This window comes from Pholis gunnellus, assembly GCF_910591455.1.
Source record: "Pholis gunnellus genome assembly, chromosome: 6".
NCBI lineage: Eukaryota > Metazoa > Chordata > Actinopteri > Perciformes > Pholidae > Pholis > Pholis gunnellus.
Genome location: NC_136532.1, coordinates 22,940,341 through 22,954,494, shown reverse-complemented (window position 1 = coordinate 22,954,494; position 14,154 = coordinate 22,940,341). Strand labels below are relative to the sequence as shown.

Genomic DNA, 14,154 nt, shown 5'->3' with positions numbered 1-14,154 from the left:
GGCAGGAGGGAAATTCCTGATTTGTTACTCTATCTTTGGCTTTGTGCGCCATGCGTGCGCCACCAAATTTACATAGGCCTGTGTGCAACAGGGTCTGTTTCAGTGGCCTTGGTTAAAACAATGACTTGTGGCATAATTTGGTATTTTAATAAACAACAAGTTCACGCGGGCGATAAAGGAAAAGCACAGCGTTTTTTCATAATGATAATTTCTACTAATATCTTTATCATCATTATTGATAATTGCGTACTTTAACCATAGTGAATCGTCAATTTTAAAATGACAAATTTGTACATGTGGATTGTATTTGCAGTAGCCTAAACTACTTTAATAATTTAAGGAAGTTTTTAATTGATGCACAAGGAGAGTGTGTGTGCCTTGGTTTGTGTGTGTGTGTGTGTGTGTGTGTATGTGTGTGGGTTGGAGGGGCAGCAGTGTACTAACTATGTTAGACAATAGCTCCCCCATCTGTTAACACCAACGAAGTTATTTTGGCATATGGCACCTCCTGCACAAAGTGCAAGGTCTCCTGACCAGTGGAAGCTAATGAGTGGGGGGGAAATGTATATATTAAATCAGATGCATTATAACATCCAGTCCAATGCCTTTTTCTGGCACAGTGCATCTTCTCTTCTTACAGAAACAATCCACAATATGATTGTCAGGGGCGTTAAGGGGGTTTAGGACCAAAATATAGTTATAAATCACCCATCACAAAATGTTATGACAATGGCGATAATCCCTTATCCATAACAAAACCCACAATATATATATATACAGTATATATGCTGAAAGGTACTCAGGACTATAGAAATGCTGCTTCAAAGACTATAGAAATGTTTAACACACACACACACACACACACACACACACACACACACACACACACACACACACACACACACACACACACACCTACACACACACACACACACACACACACACACACACACACACACATATCAGGTTCCCTGGGTTGCAGTGTATGTGAATTACATCAGTTGACAGGAGGTACACATGGACCAAAGTTGTTGCCTAACAATGGAATTCGGTTGAGAAAGTACAACAACAAACTGTTTGTTGTCTATAACGAGGGGGGGGGAGTATTACAGCAGTGCACCTATGACGTCAAAAAAAAAAGTTTGGGAGTGAAAAAGCAACTCTTGCGTCACAGGCTGTATCCACCAACCGAGTGATGATCTTGTTTTGGCTTCCTACCTGTTTGCGCTGAAGCGTGCGCAGCTCGCACTGGCAGATGGTCTGCCGAACTTGGCAAACGCTGATGTCTACCTCCTCCAGGCTGATGTTTCACGTCAAAGCCGGGCCAGCTCTCAAGCGGTTCGTCCTCAGCCAAAGATTCCGGTCCTCGACCTCCGCGACCCAGACGCGTGACGACGTGAGCAGCCGCGGCGGGGCTCACGATGACTCGGCACGGTCGGCTGTTCCCGGACAGCCGGGGAGAGACGGAACCACCTCCACCTCCGCTGCTAATGAGATGTCCGTAGACTTTGACCAGACACAGAGGGCATATAAGAGCAAAGACTCATTAGAGCTGCTCAGAAGTTTGGTGGTTTTCAAACTCTGCTCCTATGACTTCCTGGTTGAAAAGAATACAGAGGTAACTCGGCCATTAACCACGTTTACGCGAGTTGTACAGGTGACTTTATGCCGGCAGCATTTTAAACAGGTAAAATAGGTTAGCATACTTGTTTCCTCTCATGTGACGTTTTCACATAACATAGGCATTTTATAACGTTATAATGTCTATCTAGTAATGTCAATACACTGTATATAAACGGAATGGCCATAAGACACACCTGTGGTGCATATGAGTCATTTCATAGACTTTTGCAGCGCTGCAGGTTCATTCCTTCCACACTTCTCACGACGTCATCAATGGAGAGCTGGGCTGTGGTTTGTGAAAGCAAGTAGCTCCACACAGAATGTTAAGCAGTAGAAATATAATCTGGCGAAACGCAGATTTTTAGTGTAGCTTTTAAATTTCATATGTTGTCCCTGTTTTCGTCTTTAGCTTGAGGGTAAGAACATGACTTGAATTCCTTTGCTTACGAGGGATCAGTGTGTGGCTTTTCCAGTCTCTCAGTTAAACCTGTTTCTTTCAAAAACGGTCTTTTTTGAGTCAGAATGAGTCACTGAAACTACCCTGCAGTAAACGACATGCAGAATAAGTTATGAGCATTTTATACACCTGTCAAAAAAAAATCATGAACTGGTGATTTAACCTCTCTCCCTTTCTGCTCAGATAATGGATCTAGGTAAGAAGATCCTGGGTGAGCGAGCCTTCAACCAACTCATGAAGATGACGTTTTACGGCCAGTTTGTGGCCGGTGAGGACCACGTGGCCATCAGGCCGCTGATCCAGAAGAATCAGGCCTTCGGCGTCGGCTCTGTCCTGGACTACAGCGTGGAGGAGGACATCAGCCAGGAGGAGGCTGGGCAAAAAGAGATGGAGTATGAGAGTATTATTACACATTTCATGCAACTAAATAGGTTTTTGGCTCTACATTATCAGTTGAAGTGTGTTTTTCAGGATTTGAATAGATGTCAGCAGTTGGTATTAAAGTGAGGAGGAATCATTGGTGTCAGCTCAGTTATATAAAGATTAAATTGTCCGTAGAACTTCATAGATAGTGTCTTGTTTTAATTACCTTGCAGAGTATTTTCCATTTGCTTGATGTCAGGTTTATTTTAATATGCCTCACAACCAGGAAGTAAACACTCTCCACAGCATGATTTGCTGGCTCAGTCGTGGCCCCTCGGTCTGGATTGGTTGGCTGGAGAGAAATTCGGACTCGGTAGGAATCCTGTCACATGGGGTAGCACACAAGGCAGTGTGGCTATTTGATCCGTGAGCTGATGTTAACTTGGATGATAGTACCGACCTTATGCAAGCCGCCTCTCTGGGCCGAGGCAGCAGCAATGCTACTTAAGTTGTAGCTCTGGGCGTTCATGCATTATGAGTAATTAGGACATCTCGTACTCTAAAATACATTATGGACTTTTTCTTGGCCCATTTAGGAGTCGCTTCAACGTCGAATCAGTGAATAGAGAGGAAGTAAAAGGGAATATTATTTGGAGCCTTTTTTCATTGATGTTAAAAAAAGACAAACGCACTTGTCAGGTTGACTTTGCATGAGTGTAATAATCAGCCCTAAAGGGCAGATCTTATTTTGTCTTTAACACCGACTTTGTATTTATCTCGCACAACATCTGTAGATTCATAAAGGTCAGACGTAGTGAATAAACAAGGGTGTTAGGCAGTATGTTTATGTTTAAATGTGTTGACGTAAAGTGACTGCAATGTCAGCTTGTGCCAGACATAATGTCAAACATAATGTCAGACATCTGTAGTTGTTTTGTCGTGTTGTAACACATTCTTTTATCGTGTTGTAACACGTTGTTTTATCGTGTTGTAACACATTCTTTTATCGTGTTGTAACACATTCTGGAAGGAGATAAAGCAACCAGGCTCACCTTTCTTCTATTTCAACTCGGTGTATGTGTTTCTTTTAATACCATACCACCAGTAAGAAGATATCACTGCTTTGCACGGCTTTGATATACTTTGTCTTGGGGATGTCTGCTTGGAAACATCAAAAGAAGAATCAAACCTCAGCCTCGAAAGCTTTTGTTTGGTGAACATACACCTTCAGACGGTAAAGCAGGAGGACAAGATACTTTAAGCCAGCTTGATCTCAGACAGCAGGGTTTGACAGGCACTCCCAATGATCTGCCAAGATAGCAACAACAGCATTAGCTCCTTCCAACAGAAAGAAGATTTAAGGATCAGAGGCCTCGGGCCTGGCTTGATGTTGAGAGCATGATACTTACTTATGCCAGGCTTCAGTTCTGTCTAAAATACATACCCCTGATTTGACACTTTGGATTTCATTATTCTTTTGAAGGGCCGTACGGAGTTTATTGTAATGAAGCTGGCATAAAACAATACATTATATTAAAATATGACAATCTCATGACAATATTTAATTAATAATCAGTGCTTCTAGTACATTTAAGTCATGGCACAGTTAAAACCTCAACTGGAACCAGTACTGACAGGGTTTTATCACCCAGCTACTCGGTGCTATGTAAAGCTCTGAAATGTTTCTTTTTTATCTTGAAGTCTGCATTATAAATAAATACATCTTTTTTTTTTTTAATTAATTGAGTAATCAGTAAGTCTAAAATATGTTGGACACTAATGAAGAAATGGCCAGAGCCCAAGTTGACATTTTATAGTAATTTGTTTTATCCGACCAATGGTCCAAAACATTTAATTTACAATGATATAAAACAGAATGAGCGTATCATCACTTTTTGATAAATGATTATTGAATTCAATAGTGTGTTGACTATTCTGACTGATAGATTCGGCCCCACTATTTTTTTTATTCAAAATATACATAAAGAAAACAATACTTAACAAGTGGCCTTAGCTAAACGTGTGTAAGACAATACAATGTATGTCAATGTCCAATAAACTCACACTGCAGTTAAATCCAGATTTTGTACAGTAAAAGTGCCAGACAAATGGCATGTCATGTTAAAAGATAACTCCCCTCAGTTCCCTGGCTTTGAACCCTATTGACGTCCCTAATGTCAAGCATGCTGAGTGATCAGTCATCCATTTGGTTACATGAGATCCCCAGTTCCCTGAGATGAGGGGGGGGGGATAGGTCAAGTGTGGTGTGATGCTCCAAACTGTCCTCTCTGGAGGGTCAGCAGGCTGACAGCCGGACAGTTCAGCATATATAGTGTCACTAAACACAATGTCTGCCTCTGACATGCCGTTGCCACAAGGCCAACATTTAAAGACATTTGCTGTATTTGTGACGTAATTTATATTTCCAAAAATGCCCAAACACAGCGCAAATGAACTTATTTTATCCTTTTGTATTTCTTCTAATTTAGCTCATGTGTATCCGCTGCAGAGAAAGAGAGCATAGGTAAGACGCCTTGTTTTGTTCTCATTTGTGGACGCAGTGTATGATGTAATTAGCAGTAATAAGCATGCAAATGTGTTTTCATCCCCAGGGGAGGACCACAGAGAGAGCAAATACAAAGCACACAAACCGTTCAGGGATCGTCGCGGGGGTGTGACTGGAGCCCGCACGTATTTCTACGCCGATGAGGCCAAATGTGACCAGCACATGGAGACCTTTATCAAATGTATCAAGGCTTCTGGTGGGTCAACAGGAATAAAACCTCAACAGTTATACGACTTTACGATATGTCGGCTTTGACACATTGTGTTAAAGATGTAAACTCTAATCTGGCTCATGAATATTTACGATCCAGTTTCTTTTCATCCCTCAACCAGCAGACATGTGGTCCGGTTCTGTAATCCACATTAAAGCCGAGATGACATTTTAGATCACATCGGCGGTCATATTGTGCACCTATTTAACAATATATGCATAAAAAAATAAAAATTATAAATTTTGATATCAAAATCCAATCATGTTTTCTGGAATACAGACGTTGCCATCTTGGCTTTTTTTGCATTCGATTAATGGAAGTTACCATATTTGGACTGCGGAGGAGCAATAAGCACGCCCACCTTTTAGAGGATTTAAATCCCTCGTGTAACTGTACAAGGCTCAAATAGTCAGATTCACTCAGGGATATGTTACAGTATGGAAGATAAAGACGCTCTAACTTCCGTTTCTCTGGGTCTTAAAGCATTCATTTACCATAATGTTCATCATTTTGCCTTTAACTTGAACTTTTGAAAAAAACTTCACGTATGTTCAACCTCTAGGTGGGAGTTCAATGGACAGTTTTTCTGCCATCAAAATGACTGCTCTAGGACGGCCTCACTTCCTGGTAGGCACGACAGAATGATAAAAAATTCAGCACACTAGTTTAGCTGATATTCTCGAGGTAGTGGACTGACATTTCTTTCTTTTTTTTATTATAGCTCCAGTTCTCAGAGGTCCTGGTGAAATGGCGGCAATTTTTCACCTTCCTGGCATCACAGCAGGGGGAAGACAGCAGTGAGGCCTTAGAGCGGAGGCTGGAGCTGAAACAACTGCAGGTGGAGTTGTTTTTCTCATCTTTTACATCCGATGTTATCGATCATCTTCACGTTCCCACTTCATATTGCAACACTATGTGCTTGTTTGCAGTACTTAAGATCTTCATGTTCCTCTAGGAGTTCCTGACCACACTGGGTGCAAAGGGTGACTTGCAGAGCTGGTTGATTGGAAAGAAAGAGGGAACTCCAGGGTAAGCATCTTACTGAAATAGATAGGAAATATCTGTAAAACAATGTCAACGTTACACACAGAAAATACTTAGTATTATTATTACTTAGTATTATTGCATGGATTGCGTTGCTTTTTGCATTGGTAATACTTCCAACTCTTACTATTTACTCACAACATTAAATCACAATTTTATCACCACTGTTTTCCACTGTAAAACAAAATACAATACAATATACTATTTTTTTCTTGATGTATGCATCTTCATAGTTCACTTCACAGTACGGGCACAGTATTGTTCAATATATTTGTTTGGCAATTTCTTTTAATACAAATTCCGTTATAAAGTCACACTACCTCATGAAAAAAAAGGAGAAAGGTTTATAACTTCCAAAAATAAAACAAAAAAACAAGATACTGGTCACATTTTTCACTCACTAATACACTGTTGCCATAACATATATGATACCTTTCCATCTTCTGCCTTGACAGAACCATAGACATGCTGGACTGGAACAGCCTCATAGACGACAGAAGGAAGATATCGGACCTGCTGGTCGTCCCAAATGTAGAGGTCAGCAGCAGAAAACACAGAGAGACAAATCGACTATAAATAAGGGCAGTTAAAGGAAAATCCCAGAATGTTTAAATGGAATTCATTTTACTTATTTATTCCTCGCTGTCAAGTTGCCCTGAAAATAAGCGTTTGTCCATACAGTTTACTCTTTTTCAGTTTTTTTGTGACTAGTTTGTTGTGATCCTTGAACCTAATACGATGTACCAGTTACAGCTATTTATTACTTTTATCAGCCCCCAAACTTGCCATTGAAAATGTATTTCAGGTTACACCAAATTTGGAGTCAATTTATCCTCAACCGTGTCCTGTTGTAAAACGGGGATAGCTGCGATGTCAAGTGTGGAGGACTTGGCTCTGAGCTGCCTTGTTTAACAGCACGTCTACAAAATTTGGCGAGTTACGACATATCTGTTGACCTTGGACTAAAAACAGCTGAAGAGCTCAAGGGGGGTGATAAACTAAGAAGCACCAATGGGTGCCATGCTGTGTGGTATTTGGCTCATTGGCGTCTCATGCTGCACACTGACGCTCCCGGGTTGTTTGCTCAGCTAGGTGAGCTGGAGCCTCTGCTGAAGACGTTCACTTCAGAGGAGGAGAAACAAATGAAGAGGATGTTGCAGCGCATGGACATCCTGGTCAAGGTAATCTCACAATAACCACAAAGACTGGTTCAAGGATCTAGCTGTGCTTTCTTGGTTGCCATGACATATTTTTTGTGTGTATCTTCAGACAATATATTTTACTTTACATGCTCATACAGTTTCTGATAGGAATATCTTTTTCAGTGTGGGCAAATGTGTGTACAACAGATAAAAGCCGTCCAGTATCGTACAGCGGTGCCGTTTTAATAATAACCAAGCCCACTGCAGCGCTAACCATTGTAAGCATAAGCACAATCACAAATGTTCTGTATTATTTGTATCCAAAGTGTCACAATGTGTTAAGAACCGGAGGAGAGCCCACACACGGACAAAGGGTCGCAGCGGGAGACATTTAAACAATGTCATTGTTTTATTTATTTAAGTAGAAAGGGAATCGGCACTGAGAGGGGGAAATCCGAAGGCCGAGAGCTGTGGTTGCGTTCAGGGAGTGAGGCAGGGAGTACGGCGATGAGTGGCTGGCATGACAAGGCTTGAGTGTATTCACAGGCTTGATAATGTGAGCGATGTTGATCTTGAGACACAGAACGAGTCGTTAAGCGAGGCAAATAAGCACGAACCAAATATCAGAAACATCAACGCAAAGGTCACACGCGACCACCGAGGGCTGTCAAGACTCTGACAGCGAGTTGGCGCAGAGCTAAGCTTTATATACTGTGGTTGATGAGGTTGATGGAAGGCAGGTGTGCCGGCTGGGCGGGGCGCTGAGCTGACGAACGACAGGTGAGTGAAAGTACAGCTGGGGGCACTACAAGGAAACAAAGGAGAACAATGGGGAGCAGTTCTAACACGATGTATCTGTAGACAGAAAGTTGGCAATCACATTCATTTAATAAAAGATGCTTTAGTTATACAACTATTATATACATTTAAATTATTCATTTTTTTTCCCCCCAGCATGCCATTGAGAATGGTGTTCGCCTGATGGTGGATGCAGAGCAAACCTACCTCCAGCCGGCTATCAGCAGACTGACATTAGAGATGCAGAGGCTCTACAACAAAGAAAAGCCTGTCATCTTCAACACCTACCAATGTTATCTGAAGGTCAGGAACTTCCCAGCGATTGAAATGTGTAAATCAAGTATCTGCACACAAAGCTCGCAGACACAACAGTTCTAAGTCTCACGGTGGAAGAGCATGCCGCTGTGACGAATCGTGTCGCTCCAAATGTCAACGTGTGAAGAGATTACAGTGAGTCAGCTGTGTTGGAGATGAAACAGGGACGTGGCCAAGAAGAGGATAATGTTGAGGGGAATTTTGTGGCTCTATTTAGATTTTCTGTAAATACAACCGTATTATTCTATCAAACGTTCGTACAGTAGGCTTACCATATTGTCACCTGCAACGCACGGTATTGTGAGGTAAAGATAACACACACAACCTGTCCGATAGAATACAAGCGTATAGATTATCGTGGGTCCCACTTTGTCACAAGTTGCTTCACGTAGTGATACACCACTGCTTTGTTGCCAATGTCACCAGAAAATGACGTGGTCACGGCTCCGCAAGTGGTCACGGCCCTTGGTCATGCACCTCTGGATCTCTCACACGAATAGTTCACTGATTAAATCCCTGTTAACATTTCTGTGGATTTTACAAAGACGGACAATTTGTTTTTAAATGCTTTAGAAACAGGAAGTTTATTATTAGAGTAAGTACTTCCAGCCAGTCAAGTATGTATTAACATGAAACAAAGGTTGAATATCCTGTAAAACAATTACCTCGTTTTAAAATAATACTTGACTTAACAGGGATTGCATAAAGGCGATAAAGAAGTAAATGCAAGATATGAGTTTACTGTTAATATCAATTCCTCCTCGGCATGGAGGAGGTCCGTATATGGTGTTTTTTGCTGGTAATACCTATTTTGTTCGTATGCCCTTTGGCATTTCGGAGACAGCAACAAGCAGCGCGTCGAGCATTAACGCCTCTGTGCCTGCTCGTAGCTCGCACGCCATCTATAACATCAATAACTTTATTTATCGAACACCTTTTAAAAACGGCATTTACAAAGTGCTTTGACAGACAAAGCAGCGAAAAACAAGGCAATACAACAACAGAAAGCCCCGAGACGAACGAAGGTAAGAGTTATGGGGACCCGTGTCGCGTTGTCTCGCACTGATACAGACAAAGCTCCTCTCCCTCTGAGAACACACTGTGCTCGAGTCGGCTCGTCTCAGACCTCAGTCTTGGCAACAGTGCTGCTGTATGCATAAAGTTGTCCCGTGCATCACTATTAGGTAGAATGGGTAGACCCACATAGGCTGTAAGAGCAATAATCCAACTGTATGGTGCCGTAACGCATAATTTGGCTCTGTAATAGTTGACTATTAGGTCTACAGGAGTTAGGAAATGTGTTACTCTGCTCAGCTCAACATTGAAAATCAATTCACTTTTGGCTTGGTTTTTGGTTCATCTTTGCTAAAGTGTGAATCTTCTTTTGCTCTGCAGGAGGCCTACGACAACGTTACAATGGACGTGGAATTGTCTCGACGGGAGGGTTGGCACTTTGCTGCAAAGCTGGTGCGGGGGGCCTACATGTATCAGGAGCGGGAGAGGGCCAAAGACGTTGGTTATGAGGACCCTCTAAACCCTGATTATGAGTCCACCAATATAATGTACCACAGGTAAGAGCCAAGGCTCGATTCTTTGTCTCTTCACAGCTGCCCAAATGTGCATCTGCAAAGTTTGATCTTGTTTTAGCTAAGCCCAGCTCTCTGTCTGCCACTTTCAGCCTTTTGCCATTGGATAGCAGTTTGGAATTAAATGTGTCTTGCACTCTTTTACAAATAAATTGTGCCACCCTGCTTTTCCCATGAGGTTCAAAGATTAAAACCGGTGACCTTCGAGGCACAAATCTGCTGCACTGGACAGCACAGTTCATTTTAAAGGAAGCGGTCCTTCAATCAGAGTCTCTCCGGGTTTAACTACTTGCGTCAGCAATCTTCCACCCTGTTGAGTAATCCTAGTGCAAGTTACAGAGGACCATCCAGCTGCAGGGCTGCTGTGTTGTAACAATTTTCTTACATTCCCCTCAGTAGATTTTTGGTGATCTCAAAGACATCACCCCGTGGTTATCAATATGTTTTTCGCAAAAAGAGCAAAGGCCACCCTCAAGCATTTGATTTAGAGGTAAACATCAAAACATGAGAGACACAAAGTTTAGCTGATTTGCTGTACAGCACAGCAGGAGGTGGGATTTAAAATATGCAGATGCATACAAACACAGCCACACCAGCAGGAAAGCAGAACACGGAGCTCTTCCCTGAATGGATTGGTTCACATTTCATGTAAATACATTCAGTGTTTTTGGAATACTTCACTGTTTAGTAAAGATAGTCCTGCAACACACATTAAATCAAACATGAGTGATTCCTTTGGACGAAGGTCAACCACAACGTGCAAACTTCAGACACGTTTAGTAGAAAACGAGTGTGGTGATTCACACTTCGCAGGTAACGGTTCACAATTCTGTCAAAAGACAGCAGTGCCATTAAATTGCCGTCCTTGTGAGCATTTTGGGTGTCTGTGTTTGCGTCAGGTGTCTGGACTATGTGCTGGACGAGATTGCCCTGACCAGAAATGCCAACGTTATGGTGGCTTCCCATAATGAGGACACAGTGAAACACACCTTGAAGAGGTACGCTTTTAATCATACCACTGTTGAAAAATACACTTTCAATAGTTTTTTGTTATTCCAAGTCTCTCTCTCTCTCTCTCTCTCCCTTTTCTTCAGAATGAATGAGATGGGTCTCTTAGCCAGAGAGAACAAGGTGTACTTCGGTCAACTCCTGGGCATGTGTGATCAGATCAGCTTCCCACTGGGTGAGGAACAAAAAACACACGCAAACACAACCAACAATGACTAGGCACGATGGCTGCTGCCCTACATAGGGGCGACTTGACGGTTTGAGGTCAGCCTTCGCGGGATCTGTATCCGCTGCCGTCCCCTATAACTCTCAGCTGTGTCCTGAGCTTAAAAACCCTTCAGCTGCACCATCTATATACCCTACAGGCCACTCGGACTGCATGAAGTGCACATGTAGAAGTCAGTCTGCAGCCCGCGAGGTAACATATGAACTGAGGCGCTTTCGCTATTGATGAGCTGTCTTAAAGAAGCGCTGCTGCCTACTCGCGCCACTTTGTTTGTCAGTCAAAGACAGACACGGAGGCGGCGGGCAAGTTGTCTGTCAACGTGAGGCTCAAGTTGAAACGGCCTTGACCGGTACTGATGTAAACAGACACACGTGTTTCTTTGCGGTTTTCTCGAAGGACGGAGCAGCCAGTGCCGTGTCTTTGAATCTTGAGTTGAGCTCTTTATTATTTGCCTATCATTTACGACACCTTTTCCTTTTTTTCTTTTTTTTTTAAAAGGTGCCATATAGACATCGTTGTTGTCATGACTTTGTTTTTGTCTCGTCGTGTTTTGCGAGTAATTGTGGAATAGTTGAAGGGACGTTTATTTCAATGAGTCAGCCCCGGCAAAACAGTCACAGTATGAGAGCCTGACTGGCAGACGGCAGCAAGCTCCTCTAATTCGAATGCGGCAAAGTGAGGGTGCCCGTGCAAACGCTGCAAACCTGCCTGATTAGAAGGATTGTAGCAATCAGTCGGCGAGGGGAGCCTGTTGAGATGGCGTCCAGTAGTGATGTAACTAGTCAATCAAAGATCACTTCTTAGCAATCTCTCTAAAGATATTTGTAAATAGATTTCTTACCTTCTTCATTCATATATCATGCCTTTTTTTTGTTCTTCTTCTTTTGTTTCCTCCCATCTCATCCACCCGGAACACAGGCCAGGCTGGCTTCCCCGTCTATAAGTACGTCCCCTATGGGCCGGTGAGCGAGGTGATGCCCTACCTGTCTCGGAGAGCCCAGGAGAACCGAGGCTTCATGAAGGGCGCCTTAAAGGAGAGGGAGCTGCTGTGGAAGGAGCTGAAACGCAGACTCGCCTCTGGGGAGCTTCTCTACAGACCAGTGTACTGAGAAAACAGAAGAAGAGACAGAGAGTGTGTCAACGTGTCGAGTTATTTTTTATTTTTTTATCTTCTCTAGTTGACGGCTGCTGCTGTGGCTGTCTGTTCTGTCTCTCGCTCTGTACAGCTCTCCCTGGATGTACATCTCCCGTTCTACCCTGTCCTGGAGTTTTTCATGCTGACGGACTCTCGTATTCTGTCTCTGCACAGTGGGTTTCCTCCTTTACTGTTCCTCGCCGTTCCACCTTCACCTCCATCTTTTCTTTTGTGTACTACCCGTGTCCTCTCTATTTATTTTGCTTATCCGCCTCTGCATCCATAAGCATTCCTCATTGTGTCTTCCCATTGTCTATAGAGCTCTAGTATCCATCAAGTGGGCATCTTTACTGCTCCAAAAGGACTCCCTAAAATGTCAACGAGACCGGGGCGGGCGTCTCTGTTTATCACCCTCTTCATCTTGGAGAGGGACAACAATAATAAAAATAACAGTCTTGATTTAAATGGTAGTAAAGGAAACATCAATATTCTCCTCCTATATTAACGTTTTTTGACTCTTGGACGGCCACGCCGTCCCCGAGGAGGCTGGTCTGCACTATAGTTGTGTGTGTGTGTGCTGCGTTTGATTAATAAACGGGCATCGTTTTCAAACAGGCAACCTCAATGAGAAAAGTACAAACGGCTCCTCACAGCACATCCCTCTTCTTCTAAGAGTGCAATGCTTTTGTTATTGTATTTACTGGAGGAAGCTATATTCTTGGCCGCTGAGGCGTTACGAGAGAACGCACAGCGTTCAGTATTCAGCGGGTGAACCTCCTTCTAATACAGACGCCTGCAAGTCTGGCAGGTTGTTTTGCACAAGGGAATAATAAGTTAGAGGTTTGCCTTTTGGTCTTATTCCACGTTGATGGATTAACACTGCAGTTGTTATCTTTGGCGATGTAAATACATTTGAAGCAGGTAATTACATTTGTTGGTTTTACACATCTCACTGTACGGACCTGTGCTATTTCTCAATGAATAAACATGCGCTGTCTGAAAGGTCTACTTGCATTTTTTTTGTGAAGAAGAGAACTGGGTGTTGTTGACTGCAGCATTGTAGCTGTGAGCTATCGGCACAGCTTGGGCTGTTTTGGGCGTAAATTCTCGTGACATCTTCCACTTGGTTATTGATACACAATTAGTATTTGAGACAGAGGGTAACCACGCTTCATGATAATTATGGCCTTGTCATTTTATGGGAGCAGTCAGTGCTCTGTAGACCATCATTTAATTACCCATGATGCTAGGCTCAATACAGATCACAGAAATTGGATGCATTAATCATTGCTCAGAAGAAACTTTAGTGGCTGTTAAGTTTTACTGAGGCGAAGCGCCACAGAGCTGTCACCGCTGCTGTATTCTATCGGTTTAATTAAGAATCAAGTCTACTTTTGATGTAAGATGTGCCTTTGGGTATACATTTGCCAACAAATCCCTTCTTGCAGGGCATTGGAGTTTTCCTCGTTAGCTTCAGTCGCACAGCTGATTTAGAGGACACTTTAAAGTGGGAAGAATTACACACAAGCTCCAAGTCAATCAAAACAAGCCAGGGGCTGAGCATATTCTTTGGTACTTATCAACACGTACCTCTACTTTAAAGCACACAGGCATGTAATAGAGTCAGCTGGGGTTAATTTATTTTACGTAATGAATGTGACTTTGTATAATGGGGGATGT

The 14,154-nt window shown here is 42.7% G+C and overlaps 1 protein-coding gene across 1 annotated transcript; it reads left to right on the top strand.

Annotated features, from left to right (window-relative positions):
• Positions 1–1,226: 1,226 nt before the first annotated feature.
• On the top strand, positions 1,227–13,480 carry prodhb (proline dehydrogenase (oxidase) 1b). The gene is made up of 14 exons (XM_079160526.1): positions 1,227–1,618; positions 2,264–2,472; positions 4,933–4,967; positions 5,056–5,205; positions 5,783–5,847; positions 5,942–6,058; positions 6,176–6,249; positions 6,720–6,801; positions 7,353–7,445; positions 8,361–8,507; positions 9,915–10,090; positions 11,005–11,103; positions 11,200–11,288; positions 12,258–13,480. The coding sequence occupies exons 1-14, from the start codon at positions 1,256–1,258 to the stop codon at positions 12,446–12,448; spliced, it is 1,890 nt and encodes a 629-aa protein (XP_079016652.1). The 5' UTR covers positions 1,227–1,255; the 3' UTR covers positions 12,449–13,480.
• The last annotated feature ends 674 nt before the right edge of the window (positions 13,481–14,154 follow it).

What these genes read in the sequence shown, in the direction of transcription:
- prodhb (XM_079160526.1), top strand. Translation starts at nt 1,256, where the DNA reads ATGGTCTGCCGAACTTGGCAAACGCTGATGTCTACCTCCTCCAGGCTG. An exon ending in TGGTTGAAAAGAATACAGAG is followed by an intron (nt 1,619 to 2,263) that starts GTAACTCGGCCA and finishes CTTTCTGCTCAG; the next exon opens with ATAATGGATCTAGGTAAGAA. An exon ending in CAAATGTATCAAGGCTTCTG is followed by an intron (nt 5,206 to 5,782) that starts GTGGGTCAACAG and finishes TTCAACCTCTAG; the next exon opens with GTGGGAGTTCAATGGACAGT.